The sequence below is a fragment of the Rhinopithecus bieti genome, unplaced genomic scaffold, assembly GCF_001698545.2.
Source record: "Rhinopithecus bieti isolate Rb0 unplaced genomic scaffold, ASM169854v2 scaffold_9383, whole genome shotgun sequence".
Taxonomy (NCBI): domain Eukaryota; kingdom Metazoa; phylum Chordata; class Mammalia; order Primates; family Cercopithecidae; genus Rhinopithecus; species Rhinopithecus bieti.
In genome coordinates, this window is record NW_016806471.1 from 3,175,681 (window position 1) to 3,201,303 (window position 25,623).

General features: G+C 39.4%; 1 protein-coding gene across 1 annotated transcript in view; it reads right to left on the bottom strand.

The window, feature by feature from the left end:
* The window catches only part of LOC108532604 (protein FRA10AC1), a 34,954-nt gene extending 21,039 nt beyond the window's left edge, over window positions 1-13,915 (bottom strand). The window contains 9 exon segments of the mRNA XM_017876769.1: window positions 1,040-1,083; window positions 1,782-1,783; window positions 1,902-1,986; window positions 2,547-2,630; window positions 4,855-4,931; window positions 8,942-8,987; window positions 9,116-9,211; window positions 10,839-10,915; window positions 13,805-13,915. Coding sequence (XP_017732258.1) covers window positions 1,040-1,083; window positions 1,782-1,783; window positions 1,902-1,986; window positions 2,547-2,630; window positions 4,855-4,931; window positions 8,942-8,987; window positions 9,116-9,211; window positions 10,839-10,915; window positions 13,805-13,840 — 547 coding nt within the window. The 5' untranslated portion in view covers window positions 13,841-13,915.
* Window positions 13,916-25,623: the final 11,708 nt, after the last annotated feature.

Consider the following 25,623-nt stretch of genomic DNA (forward strand, 5'->3'; position numbering starts at 1 on the left):
CTGTTTTTAATTAAGTGAATAATACACTGTCTTTGTATAAATAAAGGGAAGAGAAAATGCATCCTAGTGAGGGAACCAAAGGCATTACTCTTTCTCCAACACCTCAAACATGGTATACCAAAACTAAACTCTTGCCCCCCAGCAAAAAAAATCACCCTCCAAATTCTGTATTTTTCTCAGCATCCGTGCTCAGAATCTGTGAGTCATATCTGATTTCTTGCTGCATTTACCCTCAAATACAATCACTCATCATGTTCTAGCAGGAAAATACACTTTTTTTCAAGCTTATTCTCTTTAAAGTACGATTTCTAGTGGTATTCCTTTTTAAAAAACTGAGAACTCAATTATTTAATTTTTATTTATGTATATTTTCTCCCCTCAACTAGACTAGTTTTTTCTGAAGAGTACTATTAATCCACAGTACCTCGTCCAGTTTCAATAGATACTGAACAACAACAACAACAAAATACTGAAGAATTACGATGGTATTAGGAAGTGGGGAAAAATAAAAGAAAAAAAGAAAAAAAAAACAACAACTTAAGAACAATCTATGAATAAGCCAGGGCTGAAAAAGCTCCTTTGTTACATGCTCCTAGAAAGAGATAATTTTCACACTTGATTTATAATATAGTTAACTTTAGGTAACTCCAATTACTGTGGTGCTTTTTGAATCAGATGTGGTACAGAGAAGACAGCTGTGAACTAGAGTCCACAACTAGTTTATAAGAAACAGAAGTTTTGGGGATATATTAAGTACATGAGTTTATAAATAGGGTATACAAAATGAACATTATTACTATTTTCTATAAGAAACTGTGAAGCAACACACTTACTAAAGGCACTACTGAAAAAATTATTAAATCAACCTGGTTCTAATGAGATCAAATGATTTAAATGACAAAGAAATCTTCATGATACATAAATATAAGATAGCTTTTAAACAGGTTTTGTCTTAATACAAATATACAGTATCTACAACACATATTTATGCAACATTCCCTCCTCTCACATTTCTAACTGAGATCTGCTCCTGGGTCACCTTTTCCAGCTATAATTTGGTGTTAGAGATAGAAATAAAAATAACTTTTTTTTTTTAAGAGTCTCACTGTCACCCACACTGAAATGCAGTGGCATGATCAGAGCTCACTGTAGCCTCAAACTCCTGGACTCAAGCAACCCTCTAACCTCAGCCTCCCAAGTAGCTAGAACTAAAGGCATGCACCTGGCTAATTTTTTTTAGTTTTTGTGGAGACAAGGTCTTACTATATTGCCCAGGCTGGTCTTGAACTCCTGGCCTCAAGCAATCTTCCTGCCTCAGCCTCCCAAACTGCTGAGATTACAGGAATGAGCCATCACAGCCAACCAAAACTAAAAATATTAACTAAAGTAAGATGTAAAGTGGGAAAGGAAATCTGCCATTACTAATTAGCACTGATTGAAATGTTAATTTTACTATAATAGACATTTACGTAATAGAAGATGTACATCTGGATCTCTATAAATGGTAATCAATTTTTAAAATCTATCAATTTCAAACATCATCTGTGAAATAAGACACTATTCTGTAGAGTTAAATCATCCATCACAATCACTAGAGGCTCTAGACTAGAGTCAGGATGAAACAGGATCCAATACCCACTTGTGTTTAATTTTAGACTTTTCATGCCTCAGCTCACAAAAGAAAAAAAGCATAAATTTCCTTCTAAATTTCCATAGGCCTTTTGTAAACTCCACAGCTGCAGAGGTTAAATGGTCCAAATGACACATCATAAATGCAGGACAACTGAGTCTAGAATTAGCATCTTTAAAAGAATAATGTGGGGGGAGGGCATGATAGTATAATAAAAGTTAATATTTTACTTGAATAAGAACCTCTTTCTAAAAATACGTGGAAAGCATACCTTATTTTCTTTATATTTACTGAGATCTGCTATGCAGTATTCCTTAAATAATTTATCATAGTATTTCTTAGCAAGTCTCTTCTCCCTAGATCCATAAAAATATAATTATACATTTAGAAACTCAACCATGGTTTGCTACTTTCAAGTGATGTCAAAGAATACATATGACATAAATATTAAAGTTTTAAGAGAACTATTACTTACGTGTGCATGGAATATCTGGATACTAACTATTAAAAGTGGTTCACTCAGGGAGGGAAATTGGAGAATGACAGTCACAAATGAGAAGGAGAATCACTCTTCACTGTTTACCCTTTGTAATGTTTGAATTTAAAAAAACATTTTCAGGTATGACTTTTTTCCAAAACATTTTAAAAATTAAAGCAGCAGCATATAATAGCATATTACAAGATAACACACAATACTGTAAAAAATAATGTTTTTTTTGAAGACTAAGTCAAACAATGAGAAGTCAGTTAAAACTGCCAAAAATTACCAAAAGAACCAAATAATCCTAGGTATGATTTTATGTCCTTGATTCTGAACTGTTCTATGAAGGGGCTACGAAGCGACAAAAAACCACTCAGAAAACAGGAGAAACAGGACTAAAGCATTTGATGCATTATGCCTCTGATGGCTAATTACCAAGTCATGTCCATTTCGTCGTCCTCATTCCATAGGAATCTATGATTTTCTCGTATAACATCCAAGTCTGTCTTGTCATTTTCCCTGGAAAACAGAACTTTTTAATTTAATACAAAAACAAAAGTAGTCAAATTTAGGTTAAATAGCTCTGTAGGTTTTGGAAAATTTTATTAAAATATAATACATGAATATAGTTCTTTTGTGAGTATATATATTTGTTCATATATTTATAAAAATACTTCAGTATTTTCAAAATGTACTTATAAAAAAAAGTACTACAGAAGCAAGTTAAATGGATAAGGAATCCGTCTGTAGCATTGGTTTCAATTATACAAATGGTGCTAAGTTACCAAAGCTAGAATGAGAAACCTGACTAAACACTAAATGAATAAAGAAAAGTGAATGAAAATAAGTTTCAGAATCTAACCAAAAGTCTATAAAACACCACTCTGCTGAGATTTAATTTTAAAAAATATGGAAAGTTTTCCATATCTCATTTTACTACAGTTTCCTAGGTAGAAGACTGAGTAAAGGAGGAAGACAGTCAAAGGGATTGATCTTTTAAAATAAAATGCTAACAGTCTGGGGGTAAAAAAGAAAAAGAAAAAAGAGTGATTGTTGGGAGATACAGGATAAATTGATAGGGGAGATAAATTGGGGGTAAATGAGATGGTACTAAAGTTTCTCAGAGCGCTGCCAACTCAGAAAATTGTTAGAGGGGAAAAAAAAAAAACTCACATAAAACTAAGAAGTTCTAAGACCTGTGGACACTATAGCAGTACAATTCACAATTGCAAAGCTATGGAACCGACCAAAGTGCCCATTAACCAATGAGTGGATAAAGAAAATGTGGTGTATATATATACACAACATGGAATATTACTCAGCCACAGAAAGTAATGAAATGATGTCTTTTGCAGTAATTTGGATGGAGCCAGAGGCCATTATTCTAAGTGAAGTAACTCAGGAATGGAAAACCAAATATCCTATGTTCTCATTTACACGTGGGAGCTAAGCTATGAGGACGCAAAGGCAAAAGAGTCATATAATGGACGTTAGGGACTTAAGGTGGGGGAAGGCCGGGAGGGAGGTGAGGGATAAAAGACTACATTTTAGGAATTGCATACAGTGCTCGGGTGATGAGTGCACTAAAATCTCAGAAATCACCACTAAAGAAGTTTTCCAGGCAACTAAAACCACCTGTATCCCAAAACTATTGAAATAAAATAAAATTAAAAAAACAAAAACAAGGTCGGGCGCGGTGGCTCAAGCCTGTAATCCCAACACTTTGGGAGGCCGAGGTGGGCGGATCACCAGGTCAGGAGATCGAGACCATCCCGGCTAACACGGTGAAACCCCGTCTCTATTAAAAATACAAAAAAATTAGTCGGGCATGGTGGCAGGCGCCTGTAGTCCCAGCTACTCTGGAGGCTGAGGCAGGAGAATGGCGTGAACCAGGGAGGCGGAGCTTGCAGTGAGCCGAGATGGCGCCACTGCACTCCAGCCTGGGCGACAGGGCGAGACTCCTTCTCAAAAAAAAAAATAAAACAAAAACAAAAAAAAATAAAACAAAACAAAACAAGAAGTTCTGATATAAGAGCCTTAAACATGGGAAGGACTTTGATGTGCAAGAAATGCTAGAGTGAGATTTCTTGTTTACCTATCTTTTAAAAAGCAATCCCAAACATTAAGGTCCAAAAATTTCCTTATTTCAAAGATCTTTGCCAAGAAGACACATGGTATACCTCACATATCCTTTTATCACCAGGGTTGTGCCGGCTCAGCATGTATAGAGTCTACCTGAGGTCTGTTCAAAGAAATTAGATTCATGAAGAGCTACTCAGTTAGGACCTGTGGATGGTATCTCTTATACCTTATAAGATAAAAAAGAAACAGGGGCCAGGCGAGGTGGCTCACACCTGTAATCCCAGCACTTTGGGAGGCCAAGGCGCATGGATTACGAGGTCAGGAGTTCAAGACCAGCCTGGCCAAGATGGTGAAACCCCGTCTCTACTAAAAATACAAAAGTTAGCCAGGCACAGTGGCAGGAGCTTGTAATCCCAGCTACTCGGGAGACTGAGGTAGGAGAATCGCTTGAACCACGGCAGCAGAGGTTGCAGTGAGCTGAGATCAAGCCACTGCTCTCCAGCCTGAGCAACAGAGTGAGACTCCATATTAAAACAAAAAAAAAAGGCAAACTGGAATAGAAATCAGGGAAGAATGACAGAATCAGAAGGCACAGTAACTGTGGGTCTTTAAAGTTCTCCATAACCCACATTCCCTTCTATGTAAACTTCCTGATACTTACCCCAAACGCTTGAAATCTTCTTTTTTGCCACCATAATATAAAATATAGTCATTTACAAACTTTGTATGTCTTTGATACTGAAATGCAAAAAATTAAGGATTTTATTCTCTCAGGAGTTGTTTGGTGTCATAATATATTGTCGATTGGGGGTAAAAAAAGCATAGTATGAGTCTATTTAGTTTTTTTAAAAATACGCACCACTGGGCGTGGTGGCTCACGCCTGTAATCCCAGCACTTTGGGAGGCCGAGGTGGGTGGATCACGAGGTCAGGAGATCGAGACTATCCTGGCTAACATGGTGAAACCCCGTTTCTACTAAAAATATAAAAAATTAGCTGGGCGTGGTGGCGGGTGCCTGTGGTCCCAGCTACTCAGGAGGCTGAGGCAGGAGAATGGCGTGAAAACAGGAGGCGGAGCTTGCAGTGAGCAGAGATCAGGCCACTGCGCTCCAGCCTGGGCAACAGAGCGAGACTCTGTCTCAAAAAAGTAAACAAATAAATAAAAATAAAAAATAAAAGTATTCACATAGTATACATGCTTATACATTCAGAAAATCTAGAAGGGTATATATTAAATTGTTGAAAGTGAAGATTGCAAAGTAGAGGCTTTCTTTTGAATATTTTTCAAGCATATACTACTCTTGTGATAAAAATATATCTCCATCTGGGGAGAAAGACAGCTTCTTATTCTATTGCTGAACTGCATATAGCCTCCTACCACCACTCATTCTAATAATCACAATATGAAAATTTAAAATTATAGTTTCTAAAAGTAGAGTAGAATTTATCTTTCATTATCATAAAATATAATTTATCTATTTTAGTAATCTAAGTAGAAGATGCAACTTTTATAATATGAAATCCTAACATTACACTTTCAAAAAAAGCAAATATAAAAAATCAGTTTTTATATTGTCTTTTAAATTCAAAGAATAAAATGCCATGTTTATTTTCAAAGCAGTGTAACAAAATATATGAGCATTTTACTGTTTTAAAAAGCTCAACAGCACTCTCTCTAGAGCCAAACATGCATATAATAGCTAACCTCGCCTTCTACAATACTCTGTGACTATTACATTAAAGATATATAGTGATTTAATTGATCATAATGTGTACTAACAGACAATTTAATCAGAAAGTGATATTTTCATATTGTAACAAACCAGTTACTATTTCAGGGGGGAAAAAAAGAGAGAGAAAGAAAGAAAAGCCAAATATCTGGAGATCTGGATTCTAGCTCTTGATCTACCACTAACTGGTCACATGACCATGGCAAGTCATGTAACCTATCAGAGCTGGGGTCAGCAAACATTTTCTGCAAAGGGCCAGATGGTAAATATTTCAGGCTTTGCAAGCCATATGGTCTCTGTTGCAAATGCTCAGTTCTGCCATTTTAGCATGAAAGCAGCTAAAGACAACATATAAATGAAGCATGGCTGTATTCCAATATAATTTTATGTACAAGAACAGGTGGTGGATGGAACTTTTGCTTCCGGGAAGATGGAGTAGGCAAAGATGTACTTCTCCCTATTCCTCATACTAACAACAACTAAAATCCTTGTACATTATATATCAAACATAAAAACACTCTAAAAGGTAGAGGGAAGAAGGCACACCACTAGGGACCTCCTGAAGACCTATGGTATGACATGATAGCGAGTTCGCTAGGTTTTCTTTTTGTCTCATATATCCTAGATTTGGAGGTAAAGAAGCTGACAACCTGGAAACACCAACAGGCACGGACTAAAAAAGCCTCAACAAAAGCCTGTTCTCTCTAACCAAATGACCAAGAGTCAGTTTAGCAAGACTACTTTTAGACAATAACTACTCTACGCTTGTCAAACAACCCAGAGAAAACTGTGGCTCCCAGTCAGAATCGCAATTATTAAAAAGTCAGGAAACAACAGATGCTAGCAAGGTTGTACAGAAACAGGAATGCTTTTACACTGTTGGTGGGAATGTAAAGTGGTTTAACCATTATGGAAGACAATGTGGCAATTCCTCAAGGATCTAGAACCAGAAATATCATTTGATCCAGCAATCCCATTACTGGGTATATACCAAAAGGAATATAAATCATTTTATTATAAAGATACATGCACATGCGTGTTTACTGCAGCACTATTCACAATAGCAAACACATGGAACCAATTCAAATGTCCATCAATGATAGACTAGATAAAGAAAATGTGGTACATATACACCACGGAATACTATGCAACCACAAAAGGAATGAGAGCATGTCCTTTGCAGGGACATGGATGAAGCTGGAAGCCACCATCCCCAGCAAACCAACACAGGAACAGAAAACCAAACACCGCATGTTCTCACCCATAAATGGGAGCTGAACAATGAGAACACATGACACAGGGAGGGGAACATCACACACTGGAGCCTGTGGGCAGGGAAGGGCGAGGGTGACGGGTTGACAGGTGCAGCAAACCACCATGGCACATGTATACCCTATGTAACAAATCTGCACGTTCTGCACATGTATCCCAGAATTTAAAGTAATACAGTAAAATAAAGAAAAAAATAAANATTTGATCCAGCAATCCCATTACTGGGTATATACCAAAAGGAATATAAATCATTTTATTATAAAGATACATGCACATGCGTGTTTACTGCAGCACTATTCACAATAGCAAACACATGGAACCAATTCAAATGTCCATCAATGATAGACTAGATAAAGAAAATGTGGTACATATACACCACGGAATACTATGCAACCACAAAAAGGAATGAGAGCATGTCCTTTGCAGGGACATGGATGAAGCTGGAAGCCACCATCCCCAGCAAACCAACACAGGAACAGAAAACCAAACACCGCATGTTCTCACCCATAAATGGGAGCTGAACAATGAGAACACATGACACAGGGAGGGGAACATCACACACTGGAGCCTGTGGGCAGGGAAGGGCGAGGGTGACGGGTTGACAGGTGCAGCAAACCACCATGGCACATGTATACCCTATGTAACAAATCTGCACGTTCTGCACATGTATCCCAGAATTTAAAGTAATACAGTAAAATAAAGAAAAAAATAAAATAAATCCTCAAACACAAAACAAAAAACAAACAAAAAAAACTGTGGCTCCATCTCCACCTATGCCAGAAAAGGAGTGTCTATACTTTCATTCTCACCAGGCTATAACTAGGTGCCCCCAATGCAGTGGGTGTCAGAGAAGGCAGAGCAAATGTTTAAATGCTAAAGGAACAAATGGCAGATGAGATCCATGGAAAAGCTAAGCTACTGGGTTAGGAGATAAGAGAAATAAATCAATTAGTGACACAATGGTACTTCTATAACTTAAAGAAAAATATTGGAATAACACAGTGAAACAGATGATTACAGGTAGGGGGCATATCAAATTGACACTGTCTCCTTCTCCCTATTCTGATCACAGCAATAAATACCCAAAGATACTTCAGTTCTTGCTTGGTCTCTCTTTAATTCTCCAATATTCTCAACAGCAGTATGGATGGCCAGTGTAGCAGTTAAGCGTCATGAGCCAGTCTTATTAAAAAACTGAGTTGAGAAATGGCTATAACCAGAAGGCAGGGTTTATGTTAAAGATAGCTTTAAGTCATGCCTAAAAATTAAAGCCATGGCAGGTCTGAGGACAGTCCACAGGCAGGCCTCATTTTATTTCTGCTTTTTCCTTAGATCCAGGGACAGGCTGGATAGACCTAATTTTAAATACAAGTTTTGTAGAGACCTTAAATAGCAAAGAACCAGGTAGGAAAAGCATAAATTAGAATGAGACTAAAGATAAGTATAGGAAAAGGAAATGCTGAAAGCTTGAAAAAACAATTAGGAAAATATATTTGCAGATTCATGTACTTTATAAACCTATTTATAGAGTACTAGTAATATGTTTCATTATTTTTGTCTCTAAATCTTTCCCATATATTAGTAAAAGAGAATTGTACCCAAAAGTACAAACGGCAAAATCCTACATCACTAAATACTTATCTTTAAATATAAAAAGACCTATTTGATTTCACAAGATTTTATAAAACAAAAAAGCAGATTTTAAAATGTTCTACTAGTTATAAAATCTGGAAATACAAAAGGATACAGCATCCATAGCTATGAGATGAAACCTTCTATTTCTTGCTTCTTCCCTGTTAAAACAAATTGTTTTAAGAAAATTCAAAATGTCTATATTCAAATTAACATAATCAAATCCCTTAGTCCATAATTGATGAAGCAACTTAAACCAAGAAATAGAATTGACACTGAAATACCATACCTATCCAGCAATTCCGCTGCAACTTGTTTATGGGCCACCTTTCCATGCTTTTCTTTCTGAAATGGTTTTTGGAGCAGTAAGTCATCTTCAACTGTCCTGGTATATTAAAAAGAAAATAAGAGTTCATTTTTTCCAAAGGTTATTTTCTAATTCTTTATATTTTCATAATTGGAATATACTTTAAGGAATATAAGTCTTAGCTTTAAGAAGACTCACTGATCTTTAATGAGGTATTTTACATTTCCTTAAATAGCTTAATTAATACCTTAACGTTAATACCCATAACATGGGGAAGATGAAACTAACAAAAGCATGGACTCTAGTGTCATATCACCTAGGTTCCTGATTCAAATCCTAATTCTGTCAATTACTACTTTAATCTTAATAAGATTCGATTATTTATCTCTTTGTTTCTTAATTTCTCTATCTGTAACATAGTGATAAGGAAGTTTCTGGTAATTAATAATAAGCAAAAAGCAAGGCTGATTATAGAGAAAACAAACCATAGATCAAGCTCGTCCAATCCGTGGGCCTCATGTGGCCCAGGATGGTTTTGAATGTGGCCCAACACAAATTTGTAAAGTTTCTTAAAACATTAACAGATTTGTTCACAATTTTTTTAATCTCACTGGCTACCATTAGTGTATTTTATGCAGGCCCAGCACTGCTCCAGGCCAACAGTATGAGCCAACAGATTCACAATTGTGTGTGCTCCACTGTAGTGCGTGGCCCAAGACAATTCTTCTTCTTCCAATGTGGCTCAGGGAAGCCAAAAGATTGGACACCCTGGCATAGACAATCAGCCCTAGTTATAGTGATGAATATAATCCTGGAGCAGAGTATCCAACTAGATTTGCTCAAATTCTGTTCTTACAAAGTAATATTTTGAATGAAAATCTAGAAAATGTAAAGCATCAAAAATGTTATAATAATTAGTACTATCCTTTGAGTTATTGCAAAGACTGAGTATCCTACAAAAATGTTCAGACCCTGTGAGTATGCCTAATATATTGCTCTCAGTGTGAAATAATAAGCCAATTTCTATAAGTATGCTTAGCAAAAATTAGTCAACAGCCTGGTGTGTAAGTCTGGTTAGTAGACATCAGTCAACCACTCCTGAGTCAAAGTATAAAACTGAGTTTCTATGCACTGAAAGCTAAGAACAATGCTCCTACGCACAGCAGCTCCACCAAGACGTATCCTGCTTATAATGCACAGGCTTTATGTGCTAAGAGTTCTTATTTCTTGCAATTCAATAAAACCTTTCTTGAGTTTCTTCCCGTGACCTCTTAGTTTGCTCATTCATGTATCTGTAAGAACTGTGCTGCATTATACTTTCATCCTCCATATTAACTTCACTTTGAAGGCAAGTACTGGCAAGAGACCACCATTCAAGCCCCTTCTGAGCTACATTTGCAAATAAACAGTCCTTGACAGTTGAATGAAAAATATATGCAATGAAAAGGTTTCACTGATTTCTGAAAAGATTCCAGAAATCTGAAACTCTTCTTTCCCTTTCAATAAACCCCTTCGCAGAATTAATGTTTTATTTTCCCACAATTGTTCTCCAATTTTAACCAATGTATTAATTTAATGAAAATTCATTCACTAGAGCAATTGTCTTCACATGTAAACACAATTCAAAATTTCACTCTTATTTATTTATACTTCATATTAATCTAGAAAGGATGTGAAAAACAGATCAATAAAAAAAATTACTTACCTTGTTTTCCTTTTGCTGGATTCTCCACAGTGTTCATCATCACTAAAATCAGAATCGTAGCCTCCATGACCATGCATCTGTAAAGGAGTACAAAGTCAGCTATTTAGAATCTAGGTTGCCAATTGTCCAGGAAACAGAATAATTCAAAAATAAGTTACAGTTTTAAAGGATCATTGTGGGCAGATTCCTGTTCACAGGCCAACTAGCCATCTAAAACTTTCATTCACTTTTAAATAAGGGACACACCTTTCAGAAAATGCATCAACATTTTTCACCCTTAATTGTCATTAGGTGAACAAAGAAGGCTACTCTTTGATCTTTTCACTGAAAACCAGGCCTAGAAGCTGCAGTGACTGCTTACAAGGTTTAGCAATGCTTCACTTTTGATTCAGAGTAGTAGTTATCACTGTGTGTTTATTACCAACTTTGTTCCAGACATTTGTGTTAAGTACTTTACAAACAATGCTTCTAATTCTGCAAGTTAGAAAGTTATCTTCATTTAGGAAAGAAGTAATCAAAGTTAAGCAAATCTATTTTACAAATCCAGTAAGTGGCTAGTCTGCTCTACTTGATTCTTGTGCCCACAATTTCAACTACTCCAAATTTCCTCTCTGGAATATGATTTACTATATTCCAGGAGAATTACAGCACTTATGAACAGTACATCATCAATTGATGAAAATTTTCCTGTAATCTTTTTCAACATATGTAGAGATTTCCATTTTCTTTTGAGTTTCTTTAAGGTAAACCACCTTTCCCTTTGGACTAGCCAGCTTTCTCTTGTTTCATTTTATTTATCTAGTTATTTTTGGAGAGTCTTGCTCTGTTGCCCTGGCTGCAGTGCTGTGGCACCTTGATGGCTCACAACATCCTCAACCTCCTGGGCTCAACTGATCCTCCCACCTCAGCCTCTCCAGGCTGAGACTATAGGAATGCACCACCACACCTGTCAAACTTAAAAAAATTTTTTTTTGGTAGACAAGGGGTTTTGTCATGTTGCCCAAGCTGGTCTTGTACTCCTGGGCTTGAGCAATCCATCCACCTCAGCCTCCCAAAATGCTGGGACTTCATTTTTGAATTGAAACTCTTAGAAATGCTGGAAGACGTCAGTTGTCACTCAATTGTATTGGAAGAAGTTCCTGGTTCCAGCTTTACACTGAATTTGGAACACACACTAAGATGGATGGATGGATTATTTGACTATTTGATGTCATAAATAACTAATTTACATGGCTGGAAGAAACAGTCCAGGTTAAATGATATATCAAATTATTAAAACTAATATAACGACAGCAAGTGCAGCAGGAAAAAGAGGAAAGAATTCCCTAAACTTCATTGTATTGGATTTAGGATAAACGACATGTTTCTAGTCCTGGCTACCTTGAATAAGTCATTTCATCTCCCTGGACTTAACAAGGTAGCTACGAGAAATAATCTTTAAGTTGTTTAAATCTTTAACAACCTTTAAAGTCTGTAACTTCACTTTCAAACTTAGGTGTGTGGATATATACCTCTCTTCTCTGTCCCACTAAAATCCTAGAGAGGAAGATGCTAGTTAAGGTTGGAGATGAAGGTTAGAAAGCCACAGTTCCAACTCTACCCTCCCTTACATCTGTTATTGCCTTACACACCTGGATTTTACACCCTTTTTAAGGTCAACTCCAGCTGTCTTATCACATCTGTTCAAGCCATATTGTCCTCTCACTCTTTGTCCTACGTCCTCACTTTCTTTCCATCTTGATGGCGGACAGCTGTAGCGTGGAGTTTAGCGATATATTCTGAGATCAGCCTACTAGAATTCACAGCCTGGCTCTGCACTTTCCATTTGTCTTTCTTTGGGCCTGTTCCTTAACCTCTCCAAGCCTCAGTGTCCTCATTTATAAAAAGAGGCTAGTAAGATGACTGACCTCATAGGAACGGAGATTAAATGAGTTACCTCATCTAAAAGGTTTTATCGTTGTCTTCTATAGTGAAACCCAGTAAATGTTAACTATCATCATCATCATCTTGTCCCTCGCCCCAGGACACCACGTCCTACTCTTGCTCCCACTCTCCCATTTATTTATTAGCTGGCCGCTCCATCCAACCCATACCTTTCTTAACTCACTGGTTGAACTAAAAAGCTATCACTCCAGGCAACGAATCAACTGACAAGAGCCGGCAGAAACTCAAGAACGGAGATGCCAGGTGTCTCCAGAATCTGTCATCCAAAACCAAACCAAACCAAAGCCGACAATCAACTAGTACTACATGAAAAGCAAGTTTTGAGGTCCTTCTCCCTGACGCCAAACATACCCACAGCCCTCGTCACACACCCTTTCCCTTCCTCCCTGCGTGCCAAGTTCGCCCCCGGAGTCGTCGTTTCCTTCTTTCACGGCAGCTGCAGCGACGACCCACAGCCTCAGAGAGCCGCTGCAGGACAGGTCCCAGGCGCCCGGCCGCGCAGCCTCCGCACAACGGCCGCCGCCGTCGGCCGCTACCCGCCTCTCCCTACGGGTCCCGACTGGGCACCACTTCCGGTCCTACACGACCACGTGTTACATCTAAATGGCACCGTCCCCCGTGTGCGCCGATCTTGTGCTACAGCCAGAACAGCTTCGGGAAACAAGGGCAGCGGGAGAAACAGCCCGGAAAGGGACGAAGAGGCTTCCAGCTTTCGCCAAGTGGCGGCTCCCAGTTTTTCCCTGGACCGCCTTCCTTTCCCCTCTAGGGAATCCGGCATCTAGTACCGCTGGCACTGCTTGCTGCTCAGCCCACGCCTCTCATTTGAAAATATATTTTGTTTTACCCTACCTATCACCTGCGGTCCTCTCTCTAGTAACCTTAGTAACGCCTCCTCGGAGGATCCTCGCAGAGCATCTCATCAGCGCTTCAGATCAGCCTCTCCCTCCTTCCCCCAGTAAAACAGTTCTCATAATTAGAACAAAAATATCTTTCCATCGTTTCACCACCCACACAATAGATACCATTCCAAAAGTAGTGCTGATGGCAGAAGAACTCATCGAATTTGTGAAGAAAGAAAGAATAGGGAGGAGAGATTTCTCAGGGTTGAGGATTCTCTGCCGACAAGCGACCTGGCACATGCGAAAAGGGATCCAAAATAGAATCTTAAAAAGAAGAAGAAAGGCAGGAAAAGTTGGATTATTTTAAGCGCCACTAGGTTCTTCCTATGCTTTGCCTTTTCTACATCATGACGCCCCACTCTTTCCAGTCTAGTTGCTTGGTTCATGTCTTGTCTTTCGCTGGCATTAGCAGCTATTCATTTTTGCTCCCTCCTCAGTACCCAAAACGGTGCCTTGGAAATCACAAGTGCTAATTAAATATTTGTTGAATTGAACTGGCACGCCTCTGGCTTTTACAGTGGGCCCTTTTTAGAGAAAACCTTGGCACTTAATGCACACTCATTTTACATCTTTTGCCCTAAACAGTAGATAACGATATTCTTATCAGTTCAAGTCTCTAACCCCAACAATAAATTATGGAAACATTCTGCTTTACCCATTGCAGTGAATGTGATCTTAAAAGGCTATAAGATAAATTAAATTATTGTAAATTAAATTATTCCAAAATGCAATCAGATTATACTTCAACAAAAACATTTACTAAAAAAAGTTAAAGCAACAGGAAGCCTTACAATTTAACGTTATAGTATATTGAATTATTTTGTCAAGCAGTTTCTTTTTTGGTAAATACATAATTATTTTATTATTAATAAAACTAAACAGACCTGTACCTCATATCCAATTTCCTTTCTATCCATATTTGACATTTATTAGCATTTTTCTACCATCCCTAACATCTTCTTGTTTGTTGCTTCATTTTACTCTTCCAACAACCCTGTGCTGCTGTGTTATTAGCCTCATTTTACACATGAGGAAGAGAGGCACAGAACTTAAAGCCACAAACCTGGTGAGGGTCAAGAACTGGGTAGTATTTGTCTCTGTCTCTCTGCAAGACCCAGTTTCTCTCTCTCTCTTTTTCTTTCTCTCTCTTCTCTCTCTCTCTCTCCCCCACTTCATGGATTGTGTGGGAAGTAGCTTCTGGTTCCAACATTTCTAAGAATTTCAGATCTGTTGCTACCAGTCCATTCAGTCAAAGATTTCCATTTTTTACTTTGAGACAGCAGTTACTGAAAAAGAGTAAATAGAAAATATATATTAGGCATAGATTGCATGATCTGAACTAAAAATAATACAGGATAGAAAACCTACCTGCTTAGGAAATCTCAAGTTCACAATTATAGCTCAACAACAATAAAAAACACAAACATTTATTAAGTGCCTACTCTGGGCAGGATACTGTCCCAGATATCAGACTTATAGGCATGTAACAGCAACTCTTTACCTTGAAGGTTGACTAGTAAGAAAGACAATAATATATGGAGTAACTACAACAATATATTCTATCATATGCCAAGTGTCTAGTAAGTGCATGAACCTGTTGTTCCTAATTTATAAAATGTTATTTCAACAGATATGAAAAATTTAAATGTGCACTAATGGTGTGTAACTCAAAGCAACAAAATACTATATTAAGTATGTGGTGAGGATGAGGGAAGTTGGGTGATAATGGTGGTGATAATACCAAGTAATAATTCTGACATGAACTATTAATGTGCATTTTTTTTATTCAAGACCAAGTCTCGCTCTGTCGCCCAGGTTGGAGTGTAGTGGCGTGATCTTGGCTCACTCCAACTCCTGCCTCCTGGGTTCAAGCAATTCTCCTGTCTCAGCCTCCCGAGTAGCTGGGACTACAGGCGCACACCACACCCAGCTAATTTTTTTGTTTGTTTGTTTGTTTTGTTTTTTTTTAAGTAGAGACGGGGCTTTCACCATGTTGGTCAGGCTGGTCTCGAACTCCTGACCTCAGGTGATCCACCCACCTTGGTTTCCCAAAGTGCTGGAATTACAGGCGTGAGGCACCACGCCCAGCAAATGTGCATTCTTTTCTTTTCTTTTCTTTTTTTTTTTCTTTGAGACAGGGTCTCACTTCGTCACCCAGGCTGAAGTATAGTGGTGCCATCTCAGCTCAACCTCCACCTCCTGGGTTCAAGCCATTCTCCTGCTTCAGCCTTCCCAGTAGCTGGGACTACAGGTGTGAGCCACCATGTATTTTTAGTAGAGACAGGGTTTCACCATGTTGGCCAGGCTGGTCTCGAACTCCTGACCTCAAGTGATCCCGCCGTGGCCTCCTAAAGTGCTGGGATTACAGGAATGAGCCACAGCAACCGGCTGAATGTGCATTCTACTAATACTGTATGTCTTTGAGAAGACTGCATTTTCCAAAAATATACCAATATATACCATTATATACCAAATATACCAATATATCCCATTAAACATGTTCTTTTTATAATATGATGCTAACACTTCTTTATGGTAAGCTAATACCTATGGGCACAGTTTTCAATCTGGGCATGTCAGTCACTACAGTAGAAGTAATGCTAAGAGACTTCTGAGGCTAAGTTGCAAAAGGTGATAGAGCTTCTGCCTGGGTTTGTCACTCTACTTCTTTAGCTGACATGGAGTGGAGCAGAGATGAGGTAACTTCACTGAGTCTCACCCAGATTGCAGATTAATAATCAGAGTAAGTATTATTTTTTCAAGCCACTAAGCTTTGAGGTTGTTTGTTATATACCAATTAATATCCAGAACCATCTGCTCTCTCACTTAACCTCCATAACATTTGATGAGACCTCAGCCACGCTGGGCTTTTTTTGTTTCTTCAACATGCATGCCTCTTCAAATTTACCATTTCCTCTACCCGGCATGGTCTTCAACCCTTTCTCTTTGCCTCCCTAACTCCTCTTTATCCTTCAAAACTCAACTTAGGTGAAGGAAAGGCCTTTTATGAGCACCTCTCCCACAGACTAGATAGGATTACTGATAATATGCATGTTACTTTCCATTGCACTTAGCTACATACACAGTAATAATTTAGCCCTGTTTCCCTCACTGAGATGCAAGCTCCACAATGGCAGGAAGCATACCTCTTTTTTTTCAGTGTGGAATCCCCAGTGCTCAGCACAGTGCCAGACACATAATAGGTGCTCAGAATATTTATTGAACAAATGAAGTAGGTACTATTATTATCCCCATTCTGCAATAAGAAAACAGATTTTTAAAAAATTATATAACACTTCCAGAGTCATGAGTAGGCAAATGGGGGCACAAATATAACTGACTTCAAAGCTCACACCATATATATATGATATGGTTTGGTTCTGTGTCCCCACCCAAATCTTATGTTGAATTGTAATTCGCAGTGTTGGAGGTGGGACCTGATGGGAGGTGATTGGATCAGGGGGGTAGTTTCTAATGGTTTAGCACCATCTCCCTAGTGCTATCTTGTGATAGAATTCTTAAGAAATCTGGTTGTTTAAAAGTGTGTAGCACCTCCCCCTTCGCTCTCTTTCTCCTACTGCTGCCATGTAAGACATGTCTGCTTCCTCTTCACCTTCCACCACAATTGTAAATTTCCTGAAGCCTCCCCAGCCATGCTTCTTGTGCAGCCTGTAGAACTGTGAGTGAATTAAACCTCTTTTTTTTTTTTTTGACAAATTACCTAGACCCAGGTAGTTCTTTATAGCAATGTGAGAACTAATACTAAATATGTACATATATACACACACACACACATATGTATATGTAGAGAGAAATAGGTAGGGAGAGTGAATTATCTTTCTGTTGCCCAGGCTAGAGTGCAGTGGCATAGTCATGGCTCACTGCAGCCTCCACTCCAAGGCTCAAGCAATCCTCCCACCTCAGCCTGCTGAGTAGCTGGACCATAGGCTGTTGCCAGCACACCTGGCTATTTGAAAAAATTCTGTAGAGACAGGGTCTCACTATGTTTCTCAGGCTGATCTCACACTACTGAGCTCAAGCTATTCTCCCACCTTGGCCTTCCAAAGTGCTGGGATTACAGGTGTGAGCCACAGCGCTTAGCCCAAAGCTCACACTATTGACCACCCTACATATTGCCTTTCGATAAGGCCCATGGTAGTTTGTGATACTTAAAAAAATTAGAAATTATTTTTATGAAGGAATGGTACCAGATAAATTGAGACAGAGGGATTAGTAAGAGGCAGGAAAGGCTTTGTTGAGGAAGTGGGACTTTAGCTATGACTTAAATGTAGGTCTTAAGAGGAGAGGAGATGAGAGGAGGGGGCAGTCAAGGCAAGGGAGTTTCGGTAAAAGATTAGAGGTGGAAATATCCACAGGTTCCTTAGGGGAATTTGAGTAGATCACTTGAGCTGGAGAAGAATTTTTGAAAAGGATTAGTGAAAGAAAGATCAGAAAGAGAGATTAGAGCCAGATTTGGGGCATTCTTAAATGCTAGGGTGCAGAGATTAGTTTAGAGCTAGGGAAGTATTGTAAAGAATACAGTGGTGGTTTGGACTGGTAGATATCTGAAATCAAATTTATATATAAATCCTGGCTCTGCCATTTACCAGCTATGTGACATTGAGCATCACTTAATGTTCTTCAAGTTTTCATCGTCTTCTGTAAAATGGGAATAATGACAGTAACTACTTCACAGTATTCTTGTGAGAATCAATTAGATGTTGCATTTAAAGTGTTTAGGCTAGTGCCTGGCACATGGTAAGACTTAAATGTTCAGTAAATGTTCACTTAAATATTCACTATTGTTTTAAAGAGGAGGCAATATAGATAGAGTGCAGGAAGTGGTGGGAATGGAAAAGGAAAATTTCATTTAAGAGTGAGTTGAAGAAATAAGTGATAAAAGATATGAGTCATTGGGTATAGGGCACAAAGGATACAGAAGTGAAAGGTGCCTCCAAAACTGAAGACACTGAAATAACATAGGTGCCTCTGATGAAAATGGAGGAGGTGACTAAAAAATGACATTGTCTTGGGGAAATGATAAGTTGGCTTCAAATGGGGATTTGACACTACAACAAAACACACAAACAATTAAAATACCTCTTCCAAGCAAAAGTGTGATGCTTGCAGACTTTGTTTTTAGCATACTCTACTTTTCATTCTTCACCTGTTCATCTTTTATAGGTCCTCACTCCTATCCATCACTTCTCCCCACCAACCCCCAAAATGTTATTGTTCCTTTCCCCCTCAAAGGTTGCTCTGGGAAACAGTAAAGAACCGTACTTTAAAGTCAACTAGACCTGCATTCTACTATGTACTAGCTAGGAGAACTTGGGTAACTCGTTTGATGTTCACATCTATAAACGGGGATAATAACAGTTCCTATCTCATAGAGGGTTGATGAAATTTAAAATGAAACGACACAGGTGAAATGCTTGGCGTAATGTGATGCCTCGTTCATAGGAAGTACATAATAAATGCTACTTGAGAAAATAATTAGAAAAAGTTTAACAATTAACTGCTTCTCAAATACAGTCCAGAAACAGACCTATATACATAATTTAGTCCTATGATTAATGGTATAGGGTTAAGTATAGTTTTTTCAATAAATAGACCCAAGTCAACTGAATAATACAGTAAAAAAATGGATTTCTACCTCACACTGTATACAAAAGTCAACTTCAAAGAAAATATAGGAAAATATCTTCATGATATGATAACTTCCTTCGGGTAAGAAAAATGTTCTTAAATAGGACACACAGGGAGTTAATCATAAGGAAAACAAAATAAAGAACTTCTGTTCACTTAAAATACTTTATTAAGAAAATGAAAAGTTAAGACACAGGGTGGGAGAAAATATCTATAATATGTATATCCAACAAATTATCAGAATATATAAAAATCTTTAAAAATCATTACATAAAAGACAGCCCAAGAGGCATGGTTGCTCATGCCTGTAATTCCAGCACTTTGGGAGGCCAAGGTGAGTGGGTCATTTGAGGTCAGGAGTTTGAGACCACCCTGGCCAACATGGTGAAACCCTGTCTCTACTAAAAATACAAAAAGTACCCGGGCATGGTGGCACACACCTGTAATCCCAGCTACCCAGGAGGTTGAGGCCAGAGAAACACTTGACATAGGAGGCGGAGGTTGCAGTGAACCAAGATTGCACCACTGCACTCCAGCCTGGGTGACAGAGTGAGACTCGGTCTCAAAGAAAAAAAAAATTATTACATAAAAGACAGAAACCTAATAGAAAAATTCTCAAAAGACTTGACCGGAAAATACACACACAAAAGATAGTCAAATGGCCAATGCACATAAAACAAAGTGCTCATCTCTGCTAGTTATCAGATAAATATCAAGTAAGCACACCACTACCACTACACATCCATCAGAATGGCTGAATGGAAAATACAGATCTGGTGTTGGAGAAGATGTGGCATGACTGTGATTCTTATATGCTGGTGATGGGAGTGTAAATTGGTACCTTGCAAAAGATGTTTGATAGTACCTTGTACCTACTAATGCTGATCGTGCCTATCCTAGGTTTCAACAGTTCCACTCCTCAATGTATTTCCAACAGAGAAGTGTATATGTATTCACTGAAAGACCAGAACAAGAATGTTCGTAAGAGCTCTATTTGCATATAAAAATCCAGAAACAACCCAAATGTCCATCAGCATTAGAATAGTTAAGTAAATGGTGGTTTATTTGCACAGTGGAATACTATGCAGTGATGAAAATCAACAAACTACAACTACGTGCAACAGCATGGATGAATTTCATGAGTATTGAGCTGAGCAAAAGAAGCATTGCATATGCAAAAGAGTACATACAACAAGATCCCATTTATATAAAAGACAAAACCAAATAAACAAAATGACAACCATGTGAGGTAATGTATATATTAGTTAGCTAGATTTAGTCATTCCACATTGTATATGTACTTCAAAGCAATATGTTGTACGGGGTAAATACTTATAATTGTATATGTCAATTCAAACAAACAAACACATCTATCTTTTTCCAAGTTAGAATAGTGGTTTCCCTGATGAGAGGAGGGGAAGGGACTACAAAGGATACAAGGAAGAAGGGTGGCTTCTGAGGACATGGCAAAGTTCTGTTTCTGGTCCTGGTGTTGGTTACATGAGTGGTTCATTCACAACCATAATTTGTGCACTTTTATGTATGAGTGTGATAGTCAATAAAAAGTTTACATTAACTTACTTGCTCCTAGAGGTTTTCAAAACTTTGGTAAATGGAAGTTTTGGTGATTTAAGCAACTTCAGGCATGAAAGGAAGTGGATAGGTGGAATTTTCTGGGGCCTTGGACATTATGCCACATAAGTGCTTATATCCTCAAAGACAAATTTCCTGTAGGCATTGAGACAGAGGCCCGTGGGAGCTCTGTAAATGCTGAGAAAGACTCTAGTCAGCATCCAAAGAACTGAAAGTGCCCGGGCCTTGAACACTTGGCAAGGTCAGCCCGCACTTTCTGTACAATTATAAGCTCAGATCTGGAAAGAGGTAGCGCCACACCTGCATAGTAAAGCTCTGTCCTTGAGTAGAGACAACACAGCCCAATAGTGATCTGCAAGCTGGCCAAAGGTCAAGCCCTTGCTTGTGGAAATGCCTGGAGCAGGCTGCCAGAGAGGTTGCACTGCACAAATTCTGTGCCTGGAATGGACATTGGGAAGCAAAAGTGGAGAGACAGCAGTATGCCAATTAGCTAAATGAATTGATTGTCATTTTTGGCCTGCTCCCAGGAGATGAGAACAGAGACAGGATGTCTGGTAAACCCCTCTCTGAGACAGCTGTGGATAAGGAGGCTTGTGATTAAGAGATAGGGAGACACTTACCGGGTCAGATGAGACGAGAGGCAGAAACCAGGAACGCTAAACATCACTGGGAAACTGATGCTCTTATTTTCTGTCATATAATATCTGCAGGTATGAAGGTTTCATGCCTCACTTAGGAAAATGAAAAGTGAGGAGACCTACTGTAATGATCAAGGTTGAAGAGTGCTGTGTCTCTGGATCATTCCTCAAGGCCTCAATGGGCCTGGGGCTATAATCATGGGAAAGACATCATTCTCATCTTCAAGACTCACCTCTAGGTAGGACACAGACACAGAAACAAGTAATTACAATACAATGGGGTGGGCAGTAATAGGAATAGGCCCAGAAAGCTACGGGGGCACAAGGGAGGAGCCCCTAATCCTAAGAGAGAGCAAGGGAAGGCTTCAGAGACAGAGGACTTTACACTTGTGTTCACAATGCTGAAAACACAGTTTAACTCTGGGCTCCAAATTGTGCTGCCTTTGCATCCAAAGGAGAGGGAGATATAGGACTTCCTTTCAGGCCTCCTACACTCACCAGTGATGCCCCACAACCCCTCTCCCTATATAAGGTATAAGCAAGCTCCAAGTAGGAGTTGACCATATCACATGATTTCACAATTTATGAACACCAAGTTGACCATGCAGAGAGTGTGCTGGGATGATCAAGTAAAATGTCCAGTGAAGTAGGTCATGTGTTTAAGGATACATGTCATCATTATTATGTAGTCAGACAATTCAAAATAAACAGTAAGTAATTTTTCTAAATGATGCCTTGATTAACAAATTATCTGAAAGTAAAATCTCTATGACTAGTTGTCCTAGTACTGAAAGTGACAACTGGTGGTAGGAAATAGAAATACTTAAACGCCCACAGAAAATATAAATGACTGAATAGATTCAGGGAACAGTGGTGATTAGAAGATGCAATTTGTACTCCTCCTCACTTAGGCTGTATAAAAGTAACAGCACTCAAAGTAACACTTGTATTCATAAATAGAACTTTTTAAATAACAAATTTTATTGTCAGAACTTTTGTTAAACAGTGTAGCAGCATACAATAGAAACACAGGCCAGAACTGCTGGAGCAATTTACTTTTCAGGAGAAGTTAAAATTTGGATTTTAGATTCAATATCCTGATTTTTTATATAGGTATCTAATTCAAGTTTAAAAATCACAGCAAAACACCCTGTGGAAAAAATACTTCTGTGAGCTGAATTCAGTCCATAGGTTGCAAATTTCCAAAGCGATGATTCGTTTGCCTCAGGACTGTGCCTTTACTGCTGGTGGTTTGGAAGCAGAGGTTATCCACTGTCTCGGATGCATCTCCTGGGGGTTAGACAGGCTGCAGGTAAGCCAGGCACAGAGGCATGCGGACGCCTTCAAGGGAAGAGACAAAAGTCTTAAACTCCCAGGAGAAGAGCCTTGAGACCCAGACCACAGCAAGGGGCAGTTCTTAAGTTCCTGGGCAGGAATGTCAATGCTGGTTGAGAAGATGAAGGTGTCACCCAGACTGGAGGGATGGAATTCACATCCCAGAGCATGTTGACAATATTGAATTTCACTGAAGTCCTTTGCTCCTGGAAGACAGTGAAGGGTAAAGTAAACCCCTCCCATCCCCCAACACCGACTTTGTTTTGCATGTTCTAGAAAACAGCTTACTGCAAAGAATTGAGGTAGGAGGTGGGACTCAACTCTGGAGGTGGTGCTTGGACACTGGGCCACATTGAGGACTAGCTAAAACAGGGACAGAGTGGAAGCACCTCTCCATAAGACACGCCCACCTGTGTGCCATGTCAGTTTACCATTGCCGTGGCAGCACCCTGAAGTTAAGCCCCTTTCAGTTACAACTCAGTGACCTGGAAACTACCACCCTTTTTCTAAAAATGTCTGCATAATCTTCCCCTTAATTTGCATGTAATTAAAAGTGGGTATAAATATGACTGCAGACTTGCCTTTGAGCTGCTACTCTGGGCACACTGCCATTGGTACCTCTGCTGCTGCTGTACACTGCCTGCTGCATCAGTAAAAGTTGCTGTCTAACACCACCACCTTGCCCTTGAGTTCTTTCCTGCATGAAGCCAAGAACCCTCCCCTGCTAAGCCCCAATTTTGGGACTCATCTGCTCTCCATCAGAACAACTCTTTCTCATATGACTTAGATAAGATGCACAGATGCCCTGTGTTTAACCTACAGCAAAATTAGATACAGAACCAACACATTCCCATTCCTTATCTAATAAATGATGAGCTGAACTGGTTGCCCCCACTGAGCAATTGAACAAAATGCTTGTTAACCAAACTTCGGTTCAATTTCTCTCTTTCCTCTAAGTCCCTGCACTTTGGCCCACCCCCTCACCACCCAACCTGAGCCAGCACACAGCCAATCCTGAGAACAGGCTGGCCTCAGAGTAAGACATTGTATGGCCTACTATCACATCAGTCCACCCTTTCATTCCCTTTCCTCACACCCTGTTGTTTTTAGCCTTGGTTACTTTTCTCTGTTTAAGAGAGAGTCCCTTTCTTACAGTCTCAGTATTTTCCCCATTGCAATAGTACACTTCCCCTACTGCAATAGTCCCTTTCTCTCCTGTAGTAATCTTTTTAAATAAAAGGTTGTCCTCACTAAGTGCATATTTGCTTTTTACTTGGCAGTGTTCTTGTGCATCCTATCCTATTTAGCAAAATTTCTGACAATAAGCATGCTGTCGGCCAAGCACAGTGGCTTACACCTGCAATCCCAGCACTTTGGGAGGCCAAGGTGGGCAGATCATAAGGTCAGGAGTTTGAGACCAGCCTGACCAACATAGTGAAACCCCCTCTCTACTAAAAATACGAAAAGTAGCCGGGCATGGTGGCGCACGCCTGTAATCCCAGCTACTCAGGAGGCTGAGGCAGGAGAATCACTTGAACCTGGGAGGTAAAGGTTACAGTGAGTTGAGATCGCACTATTGCACTCCAGCCAGGGTGACAGAGGGATACTCCCTCTCAAATAATAATAATAATAATAATAATAATAATAATAAGAAGAAGAACAAGAAGAAGAAGAAGCATGCTGTCATGCTGTTGCTGTTAAAAACATTCTGTGTATGACCAGAACCCTTACGTATTGGGTGCTGCCCTCTTACATGACAAAAATTAAGTAGCAGCTGAATTGACCCCAGGTTACTGGACAGGGAGTGGTTAGAGGGCAAGAGTAAGGCCACTAGACCCTCTCAGCCTCCATGACCCCACCCTCAGTTCTCTTCTTCAGAGACTGCCTTCTCAGGCCCCTGCTGTTCTGTGGGGCTGAGATTGGGTGTTCTTCTCTATCTTATGCTGTCAGCCATTTCCATGGCTCAAAGGACCATCTGCATGCCGACATGTCCCAGTTTATATTAATACCTCCAGCCCAGACGTCTTTACTGAGCTCCAGACTCCCATAGTCACCTCCTCGCTTAACATCTCCTCATGGCTATCTCCAACTTAATGTGACAAAAACTGAGTTTTTGGAGTTTCTGCTCCAAACTAACCCCACTTCCGAGACAGAGCAGGGACCTCTCCTAGGTGCCTGTCATCAGTTGGAACTGATGCCTCAACTCAGTCATCTCTACCTTTTCCACAGTCACACAGCTAGTACCTGAGCTGAAATGTGAACTAGGCTGCAAGATTAGGCCCCAAATCCCAGAGATAAAGGAAAAATTTTGAATCCATTCAAGGGAGATTCCAGGCACCTTTCAACCAGCAATTAGAGAAGTAAACAAATCATCCACAAAGCAAGAAGGTAATAAAAACTTAAACAATAGTCATCTAGGCCAGGCATGGTGGCTTACGTCTGTAATCCCAGCATTTGGGAGGCCGAGGCAGGTGGATCACGAGGTCAAGAGATCAAGACTATCCTGGCCAACATGGTGAAACCCCATCTCTACTAAAAATACAAAAATTAGTTGGGCATGGTGGCAGGGGCCTGTAGTCCCAGACTGGGGGGCTGAGGCAGGAGAATCACTGGAACCCGGGAGGTGGAGGTTGCAGTGACGTGAGATCGTGCCACTGTACTCTAGCCTGGCGACAAAGTGAGACCCTGTCTCAAAAAAAAAAAAAAAAAAAAAAAAAAAAAAAAAAA